The 10,398-nt window shown below is 38.7% G+C and overlaps 2 protein-coding genes across 2 annotated transcripts; both read right to left on the minus strand.

Moving 5' to 3' along the window:
• Positions 1-469: 469 nt before the first annotated feature.
• LOC129374755 (akirin-2-like) lies at positions 470-4,208 on the minus strand. The gene is made up of 6 exons (XM_055053365.1): positions 4,032-4,208; positions 3,566-3,739; positions 3,324-3,467; positions 2,117-2,266; positions 1,162-1,233; positions 470-1,043 (listed from the first exon to the last, which is right to left on the minus strand). Exons 2-6 carry the CDS (start codon positions 3,735-3,737, stop codon positions 1,033-1,035), a joined length of 549 nt encoding a protein of 182 aa, XP_054909340.1. The 5' UTR covers positions 3,738-3,739; positions 4,032-4,208; the 3' UTR covers positions 470-1,032.
• Positions 4,209-6,352: 2,144 nt separating this feature from the next.
• Positions 6,353-9,353, minus strand: LOC129374754 (cannabinoid receptor type 1B-like). The gene is made up of 2 exons (XM_055053364.1): positions 9,179-9,353; positions 6,353-8,095 (listed from the first exon to the last, which is right to left on the minus strand). The coding sequence occupies exon 2, from the start codon at positions 8,035-8,037 to the stop codon at positions 6,640-6,642; it is 1,398 nt and encodes a 465-aa protein (XP_054909339.1). The 5' UTR covers positions 8,038-8,095; positions 9,179-9,353; the 3' UTR covers positions 6,353-6,639.
• Positions 9,354-10,398: the final 1,045 nt, after the last annotated feature.

A 10,398-nucleotide genomic window follows, 5' to 3' on the forward strand; every position in this document is an offset into this window, starting at 1 on the left:
TTACTGCAGACCCCCAGACTTCATGTGGCCTTCGGCTTAGCTCCGTGTTTCATGGAATGGGTTTCCATGGTGGTCAATTAGAGCAGAGATTGAGAGCTTCTTATCCAACATCAGTGTGTGACCTCACAAATGCCCTTCTGGAGTAACGATCAAACATCCCATAAAGCTCCAGTCGTAGAAGAGCTGAAGCTGTTCTAGCCTCAAAGGAGGACCGACGTCACCCTGAGGAGAGAGGTCACTGGCAACGTAGGAAAACTTTGGAAAAAAAAATCACATTGTCTTATTTTGTTCTGAAATTACACATCAGGTCCAGATGTAATTTGCTGGATCTCTTCTAAAGGAGTTTCTCTGTTTTTCAGCAACATGCATGTCAACTTTTGGAAAATAAAATAAATTGTAATAAGTTCCATAATGCAGCTTGAAATGTGACGCAGAAAAAAACTGAATCACTGAAATTTTCACAAGCGAAGATTCTCAACTCTCAATTTATTGTTTTTTTTTGTTGTTTGTTTTTCTCCACTAAAGTACATCGGTTGCAAACTGATACCAGCTGGGAAAAAGAAACTTCAAAATAAATACAGACACTGGTGGGAATAAAACAAAAAAAAACAGAAGTTACCTACTGTGTTTAATTTAAAAAGCAATAAATGAGGGACAAACGGCTGAAAAACACCGACTTCCTTTCAGATTGACCAGCAAACTTTGTAAAACTCTCCAGCGCCTCTTTTGTATTTACACGTAACAGAAACTACAGACACAGCCTGGAATGCTGGGAATCGATACAAAAAGTGAGATAACTGGGAACAGAGGCCACTTGTAGAGATAGGGTCCATTAATTTACACAGGAAGCAGCTAGCTGCTAGCCGCCGCTTCATGTCGTCGCCCAGAGAAGGATATATGGCACGGTCAGAAAAGTTTCATTTAAACTAGCTAAATTAAATCTCTTGGGATGAGAACTTTTCTTTTCTTTGAGATATCACATGACAGCTTGCAGCAGGCGGAGGTCTTCGTGCCGACGGTTCGGTGCCACACTCAGGAAACATCTGGAGAAAAGCAGAGATCCAGTTAAAACACAGAAACCAGATTTGTTAGCTTTGACTTCAGAAGACAAAAAGTCGGACTGCCTGCCAGCGGAGCAGGAATGTAAAAATAAAAACTCACAGCTGGCAGGCTGCTCCCCGAACCGCCGCATTAGCTGGTCGTGTGTGAACTTCACGAAGGTGTCGTATTGTTCTGGAAATAAGCACAACATTTTGGCCTTTAGTTTATCTGGAAACTCAGGAGGAAAAAAATGGATTCCTGTTGAAGTAAACAAATTGATTTTGCCAGGAAGCTGACAATATATTCCATCAATATTTCACTAAAAGCATTTAAAGCTTGAGATGCCCAAAGTGTGGGACGAGGGCCATTTGTGGCCCTCTAGATTATTACTTTTTGGCCCATCACTTCACATTTTTTGTTCATAAAATGAAACATTTTGTATATATATTAATATTTGATATTTTTTGTGGACTGATATCATTTTTGTAAGCTGTCAAGAGATTGCAGATATGCTTTAGCGTTTGCTGTAAACTTGTTCAGCCCACAAAACGCTGACATGTTAAGTTTTCCCTTTTTAAATAAAGTTCATTATCGCAACTGACTCAGGATATCTACAGATACAATCGTAAACATTTAAGTACAAAACAGTATTTTCATTTATTAACATGCTTTCCATTTTCATTGATGTTTCTGTTTGATAGAGACGTCTTTATGGTGCTTAAAGAAATGATTTATGTCACTAAACCGCATAGAGACTTTGTTCAATCATATTTTTGAATTTACTGATATTCATCAATATTCTTGTGTAAAATACATTGAAAAAAATGAAAAAAAAAACCCATTTCAGTCAGTTTTTAACATTAACTGGACTTTATTGTGACGACAATAAATCAAACCTCATCACAAGAAATTTACCATAATAATATAATTGCCCATCCCTGTTGTACATAATGTAAATATTTGACTTTTTAATTAACTTTCTGTGAGAAATCGCTTTTCTTTCCGTGTCTACTTGAAGAACATTCACATTTATTACTCAATATATCAGTTCATGCAGTCGATTAACAGACTTTACCTGCCAGTTTTGAAGTCATGGTCTCCTCATATTCCTCCCTCACCTTGTCTTCTCGTTCTTTGAGCAAGCGTTCACAGATCATCCCGACTTGCCTGAGCGTGAACAGCGGCTGTTCTTTTCTGGTCGGAGAGACGCCGCCTGAAGAGCTCCCTGTTAGGGGAAACATAAAAAATAAATTGTTTGGAATGAGGTGGATTTAAAGTCATGCTAATGCTGATCTCAGACATTTTAGTATATTTTTGATAGAGCAGGACCAAAACCTCACAAGTCTGAGGAAGATAAACGTTTATAGAAGTCTGGGTTTAAATATAGAAAGTTAAATAAAGCAGGAGGGATGAGAGGTAGAGCTTGTGTAACCATAACAGGCTGATTGAATGATATTTATGAATAGGAACTTATTGCCTGTATTCATGTTTGCATCATGAAGAGTGGGGAAAGTTGACTGGAATCAGCATTTTGTTCAAAATATTTTATTTCCATAGTATTATTAACGGATGCTTGATAAAAGGATAATTAAGCTTAATGGATGAATCAATTAATGAAGTAATCGCCAACTAATTTAGTAATAAATTAATTGCTAACAGATACAATTGCTGAAAAAAAAACTTGAAATGAAGGCAAAACTGTACAAAAATATATACACTTTTTTATACATATATGTGCTTAAAACTCCATAATTTTAGCTTCACATGGTTCAAATAACAGTAAAAGAAAATCCAAATATTAAAATTTGTTAATTAAAACAAAAAATAGAATTTACCTAATTTTTAGCTGATTATATATAACAATAACCAATAGATTAATAAATAGTTACTTACAGAGATGAATAACATTAACAAAAAGAAATGAAATATGTTCTACCCAAAACTCCAGTGACATTTTTTAGCTTCACATAGTTAAAATCCAGCAGAAATGAATAAAAATCTCACACTAAGCAACTTTTGCTATTCAGTTATTGATCAGTTCATCCAGACGTTTTTTTCTTGCATTTTAGCCTGAAAAAATCTTATTATATTAAATTGTTTACTGTATTTCTAAACTTGCACACACAAAAAAACCGTGAAAGTTGCAGAATCTGCCAAATTTTTTACATCAGATTGATTATCATAATAATTACTAACTAAAATCAACAGTTGCAGCTTCTAAATACACATAATCGTCCATTTTGTTTTGTTTTTGCGGCGTTTGGCATGTTTTCCAGACCGACCTGGCATGCTGGATACATTCATGGATAACTGGGAGGGGGATTCTGGAGAGTAGCAGCACTCTGGTTGTTGGTAGTAGCCTCCATCGAGGTGTTTCCTCTTCTGAATACGTTTGTACTCCTGTTTTATGTTGTTCAGGATTTGTTCTGGTGATTCAATCAAAGACATAAATAAAACAGAAGAAGAAGAACAAGAGTCACCGGTTGTCCGTTAAACTGCTCATTCCGGAGGCCGGAGGTTTTACTTGCGCTGAGTCTGGACGACGACTCTCCGAACGGAGAGGGCTCCATGCTGAGGTACCGCCTCGGGGAGGAAGCCGACGGGGCCACCGGGACGCATCTCCGCCTTTTGGGGGACGCGGGGCTCATCAGTGGGTCAAAATCCATGGTTCTCTTCAGGGTGGCTCCACACGCCATGACTTGTAAGTTGTCAAAGAAAGAGAATGGCTTTTAAAAAATGCAGGAAAATAACAATGATGAGGCCAGCTATTTCATTGGCGACTTTATTAGTTAAAACGGTTTATTTTATTGTATTTTTTCCTGGAGGAGTACGTGTTGAACACACTGTGTTGGGAAGGCTTTAACAGCAGCGATCCACCGCTAGCTTCGCCTGGAAGCCAATAATCAAAAAGAAAACAGAGCTAACACTAGCTTACACTACCGCTGACCCCGGACTATTTCATACGTTTATATGTTCATAATTTGTTTTACCTGTTAAGCGAAAGTATTTCCGACCAGAGGTGTTGACTTGGTTCTGCTGGGAGAGTTGTTTTCCAGAAGTTAAAGTGCCGAGCAGCCAGCTGCGGGCCAACTGTTGGTCTGCAGATAGCTAACGCTACTTAGCTGCTTGTTTTTGATACGACGCTGTCGGCGTCTCCGCCTCCTGACGTCACAAGTCAAACCCGGAAGCAAGGCATTCTGGGCTATGTAGTGACTTAGGAGAATAAAAAATTAATTATATTGTGAGGAAATGGTAAAATACTAAAAATATAGGAAAATAAAAAGTAAAAATAAAATAAAATAAAAACATTAAATTAAAAAAATTGGAATATCCCTGTTAGGTTAGATCTAATTGGTTATTTTTCTAGATTTTTGTTAATAAATGATTGTTTGGATAATTATCCCATATAGTTCTGGATGTTGTGGATCTGGCAGGATTTTGATTTTACTTTTTTCTTGTTGTGATCCGTAATCATGAGAACAAGTTATTGTTTTCACAACTTGGAGTAGCTAACAAGTTCAGGGCTACTTTATTGATCCCAAGAGGAAATTAAATGTCGCTTTAATTCATATTAATTCCTCAACCACGACCCCAAAACCTCCAACTCCATAGTCTCTCAGGTTTCTAACCATACAGCCAGAGAAATTAAATTATAATATATCTGCAACTAAAACATTATTTTATGAGTAACTGAGCTTTGAGTTTTAATTAGTTGTAAATTTGAAACATAAAAAGGTTCAATAAATATATTTACTAAACGTTTACATTCTTAAATTGAATCAAAAACAATAAACACTTTATTTTACCATATTCTGACGATTATTCGTTTTCAATTAATTTCCTACATATGTCCACAAGATGGCAACGTTACCCATAAAACTAAAATTGATTTAATAATTTTTCTGGTGATGCCCAGTAGTTTGTAGAGTCAGAAACAAACATTTATATGCTTAAAAATAATATAAAGTTGCCTTTAGTCACAGTTTAGTTCCAGGCAACTATATTTTCTGCCTTTGAATCCTGAAATTAAAAGAGTTCACAGCAAAAGAGCTGGTCTGTCACTTACTGGAATCTCTTTGGTTTCCTTTCATTTAAACTTTTAAACCAGTTTGAGTAATAAAATTAACTTTATTGCATTGTTAATCAGGCAGTTTGTAAGGAAAGGCTGCAAAGCGCAGCCTTAAATAGGCAAAGCTATTAACTAATGAAACATCAACAGAAGGCGAAGGGCTGGGATATTAATTTTATTTTAAAAACACACCCAACATTTGAACCAAATTAGGACAAAAATAGATAAAATTCACACTTTACAAAGTACTTCCTGGATTGTAAATACTGGTATGTGACACAGTGGTACACTAGCTTTTGCACAGGAATGATGCACAGCAGGATTAAAACTTTCTTTTTTAAAAAAAATACAATTAATAATTATCAAAACAAAAAATAAAAGAATATTTTCACAACAGATCACAGTCAAAATGTTGCAGCATTATGCAGTAAAAATGAATAAAATACAACACATCACAGCTGAAAAGATCTTCACTTTTTAAGCAGGAGCAAAGGCAACAAAGCATCAGTAGATCCTCCAACACAAAAATGTCCTTCAACAAAATGTTTTTAGTTATTAAAAAATATAGGCAATAAATTGATTTTGTCGGTTAATTGAATTTTTGAATACTTAATTTTCTAGAGTGATTCTGCTTTCCCAAAGCTGCCATTTTGTTTGACAAGCATATTTTAAACCTTCTGTTTATTTGGACTTTGAATTCAGGTCAAGAATATTAGGACTGGTTTAATAGTTATTTTTCTTTTAAATACAAGAATACAATCATAATGCTAGAAGAAGAAAGTAGTAATTTTAATAATCAAATAATAAAATGAGCAATGCTGAGCACCTTATGAAGTTATACTTTGGTGTAAATTTTACAAATAATACTTAATATTTTTCACAGCATCAAATCAAATTATTATCAGTAGCAGAAGTGAAACGATGCACAAACACCTGAGTCACTTCAGATCCTGATTACTCTGAGCAAACAACTTTTTTCTTGCCAATTTAAGACATTTTTTTTCTGGTAAAATTGTCTTTATTCTGCTAATATTATGATTATATTGTTGTTGTAATTAAACAAAACATGACATGATTGAAATAAAATCCACTTTTCTTTCATTAGTTTTTACAGAGTAAACTAAGAAAATAATAAATAAATAAAATTACAAGAATAGATATAAAATTACGAGAATAGTCAAAATAATGAGAATAAACCCATAGTACTATGTGAAAAATAATAGTATTCCAACTGAATCTCTAAATATTATGAATTTATTTTGTTATTTTTTTAATTTAATTTTTTTTTTCCTTATCATGGCCCTGGTGGTCTGTCCATCTTTGGAAAAGAAAGAAATGGATTAAAATCGAAAATCGTCTCTTTCTCAGTCATATGACCGAGGTCTAAAAGTACCATCATCTTTTTTTTATCCATAAAATCCTATTTCTTATTTTCTTGTCATTTTGGCACATTTTGTAGTAACAGAGCTAACAGGGCAGAGACTAAAGATCACTGTTAGTGTCACAGTTGTGCAGAAGCGCCGTTGGTTTCAGACAGGCTCTGCTGTAGAAGACTCCGTCCCTCCTGAAACTCTAACCTGAGCTACTTTCGCTTCAGTTTTCTCACGGCGGCCGCGTTTTTTCTCCGCCCTGCCAGCTGCTGCCGCGGCGGCGGCGGCTGCTCTCATGCTCCTGCTGGTCCAGACGCTCTCGCCGCTGCTGTCCAGGGTCTGGGAGCCTCCGCGCCACACGTGGCAGATGTTGCGGAAGGCCCTGCGCAGGTCTTTGCTCCTCATGGCGTAGATGACGGGGTTCACAGTGGAGTTGAGCAGACACAGCATGCTGCAGAAGGCGAACACGGTCTTGATGAAGTCGTCCACCTTCCCGAAGAGGTCGTAAACCATGATGGCAAGTAGCGGACCCCAGCAGATGATGAGGGCCACCAGGATCATGACCAAGGTTTTGGCCAGGCGGAGGTCCATCCGGGCTTGCTCGGGCCTCACCGTTTGCACTTTGGCGCCTTCTGCGGTGTAGATGATCACGCTCCTCTGGGAGGTCCGGCTCAGCATGCGGACGGCGTGGTGGTGCGACTTCCAGAGGATGAACATGTAGGCGTAGATGATGAACAACACCAAGACGCTCGTTATCCCAATCCAGAACATGAGGTACCTTCGGTCAATCAGCGGGAAAATGTCCGAGCAGACGGAGCCGAGCCGCTTGCAGTTCCAGCCGAGCAGCGGCAGCAACGAGATGACGATGGAGATGGTCCACATCATGCTGAAGGCGATCACCGCCTTCGTCTTGGTAACGATACGCTTGTACGCCATTGGCCTGTGGATGGAGATGTAGCGGTCAATGGCGGTGAGGAAGAGACTCCCGACGGAGGCCGTGAAGGAGGCGATGACTCCGGCCAGCTTGAAGAGGAAAACGTTAGGACTGTCCTTCCTGTGGAGAACATGGAAGTCCAAGAAGCTGTAGACGAAAATGATGCTTCCAATGAGATCGGCCACAGCCAGGCTGCCGATGAAGTGGTAAGACGGCCGAGATCGAAGCGTTTGGGAGTGGAGGATCACACACAGAACCACGAAGTTCTCCAACACGGTGAAGGTACCCAAAGTGAGCGCCAAGATGACGATTGCAAGCTGCTGACTAGGGGTGAGGATCATGAAGCACTCGAGGTTGTCCGCTAAGTTCTCCGCGCACTGCAGCGCATCGACGCTCTCCACAGCGGTGGCGTTACCCAGCGCTAATCCCGAGATGTTGGTGGGAAAAACCGGAGCAATGGCGGTGAAAATCACCTCCTTAGTTCCAAGGACGAAGCCGTTCTTCGATAGGCCAGAGTCGGCGGAGAGGTCATCGTAGCTGGCGTCGTTGGAGCCCAGGTACTGCACACCTGTCGTGAGAGCGCTCATTGCCGTGCCAGCCATCTGGTGCGCAGCCAGCTTCATGGCGGCAGAGATGCTCAGTGCAGAGGCGAGTTGAGTAACAGCATCAGGTGAAGAACATCTAAACGACAAAAGAATATGTGGTTTCCTTTAAAGGAATGTTATGATGTGTTTTCCAGTAACATAGTGCCATTTTACAGCACAGTCAGGTAACTACGATAACTTCAGTTGTAAAAATATTACATACGTTAAATATAACTTAAAGCTGCAGGATGTAACTTTTCTATATTTGTTCAAGCTGTCACCATGTTGTGACAGTATAAGTTGAAACAAATAAATTGTGAAAATATTGATGTCCTCCCTGAGCTGCTGGAAGAAATGCAAAAGCAGCCAATCAGATCCAGGAGGAGGGTCTTAGCGCTGTCAATCACCCCTGTGTACTCACTGCTAAATGTGCTAATGGCAGAGAAACAACTCACCTTTGCAGGAAAACTGTTTATTCACTGTCATCAGAGGCTATGGTAACTAGCATGCAGCATAACAGAGAGCGTGGGGGTCTGGAGGAAGAAGGATGAGCAGTGCCATAAGAAATTGTGATTGACAGCACTAACACCCGCCTCCTTGCTCCGATTAGTTGATCAGAATTTTTTCATACATACAAAGAATCAAGGCAGCACTTCAGGTAAGTTATTGATGAGGGAATAAATTTATTCCCTCATCAAGATGATGTAAAGCTTTAAAAAATACGTTTTTATATAATACTTCCCCTTTAAGAATGCAATCATTTCTTATTTAAAGTGATGTTAGTTTCAAATTTAAAGGAAAAATAAAACTTAGGGGCGCAGCTGACCCACAGTTTCATTCCTGACAATAATGGGAAACTGAACAGTTGGACCCTTTGCAGCCTCGGGGCATGGAGGAAACCAGGGGCATTTTTATTAATTAAATCAGGTCATTACGCATTGAAGCTGTTTTTTAATCCAGTGATCAGCAGATTAATTAGGCATCATGGGGCCAGCTGCGGGGATTAAGAATATCTGATCAATGAACCTTTAAAATTTGGTGACAGAATTCAAGAAATGAATTATTTAGACTCAGATTTACATAATTATTTAGCATCAAGAAGATTCAGGAGGATGGAAATGATAAATAATTGATTAATTTTAATAACAGATTCATGTAGTAAAGTTTGAAAAACACAAACCTTCATTGTTTCGCTCCCAACATCCCGCAGTGGTCCATGCTGTGGGAATAAAAAGTGCAAAGTCCGGGTGAGGAAAGCCTTAAAAGCGCGTTAATTAGCAGTGGTTGTTGCTATAGGGATGATTGCAGGATCCCGTTTGGATCCTTCAGACAGACGCGGGGAGCATCAGAGCCCGGCTGGCTGTGCGCTGCTTCTGCAGAGGGCGGTTATAAAGCGGCGCTTTGTGCGCCAGCCGCACGGTCACGTGACCTGAGGTGTTGGAGCGCAGCTCCCGGTTCTCATCACTATCTGTTATAAATACACACATTAACAGCTGCGGATGAGCTTTACCTCCCCTCCGTTAATGAATCGCACACGACAGAAGGCGCGTTTTAATATTTGCACAGATTTGAATGTGAATTAAATGGTCGCGTTAGAGAACCCAACAAATTGTAACAGGTTTTCACTGAAGTGAAAGTAAAAATGAAGAGTTAAAAAATGACTCACGAGTAAAACAAGGATCTGCAGGAGAAGCTCTGAGTCCGATTTAAAAACAGCAGATTAAAGTGAAAAGTCATGTACAAATATTTTCAAAACAAAAATAGTGCAAATAAATATGTTTATAAAACAGAGTCAACACTTTTCATAATTCTAAGAAGAAACAATGAAACTTAACATTTTGCACGACGTTTCGCTCGTGCAAAATGTTTCGGTGAAGCACTTCCGGTAAATGTCTCAGGCTCAGCATGAGATGATAATATACAATATATGTATATATAATATAAAATATCTGCTGAAGTGTCAGATGCATGTTTTGTTTTTGCTCCATTAGGTGAATTTACTCGCAGTAACCAGAGATTTGACTCACAGCAATACTTTGTTATAAAAACTCAAGTAATAAATGTGGTGCAGTAAAAAGTTAAATGTAAAATTTTTCAAAACTCAAACATAACTGTATAATATTAACAAATAAATACCATTGTTAGAAATGTTCTTAAGTTCAGAACAGTATTTTATTGATGTCTACTCAATTTTGAAATATTTGTGTTTCATTGACTGCTAACTACAGTTAGCCTACATGCTAACTGCCGTTAGCCTACATGCTAACTGCCGTTAGCCTACATGCTAACTGCCGTTAGCCTACATGCTAACTGCCGTTAGCCTACATGCTAACTGCCGTTAGATTCTTTCTCAAATAAGTTAGGTAATTTTCCAGACGTTCGCCCCTTGATTTTAGGTTT

This window comes from Poeciliopsis prolifica, unplaced genomic scaffold (assembly GCF_027474105.1).
Source record: "Poeciliopsis prolifica strain line A6 unplaced genomic scaffold, Auburn_PproV2 SCAFFOLD037, whole genome shotgun sequence".
NCBI lineage: Eukaryota > Metazoa > Chordata > Actinopteri > Cyprinodontiformes > Poeciliidae > Poeciliopsis > Poeciliopsis prolifica.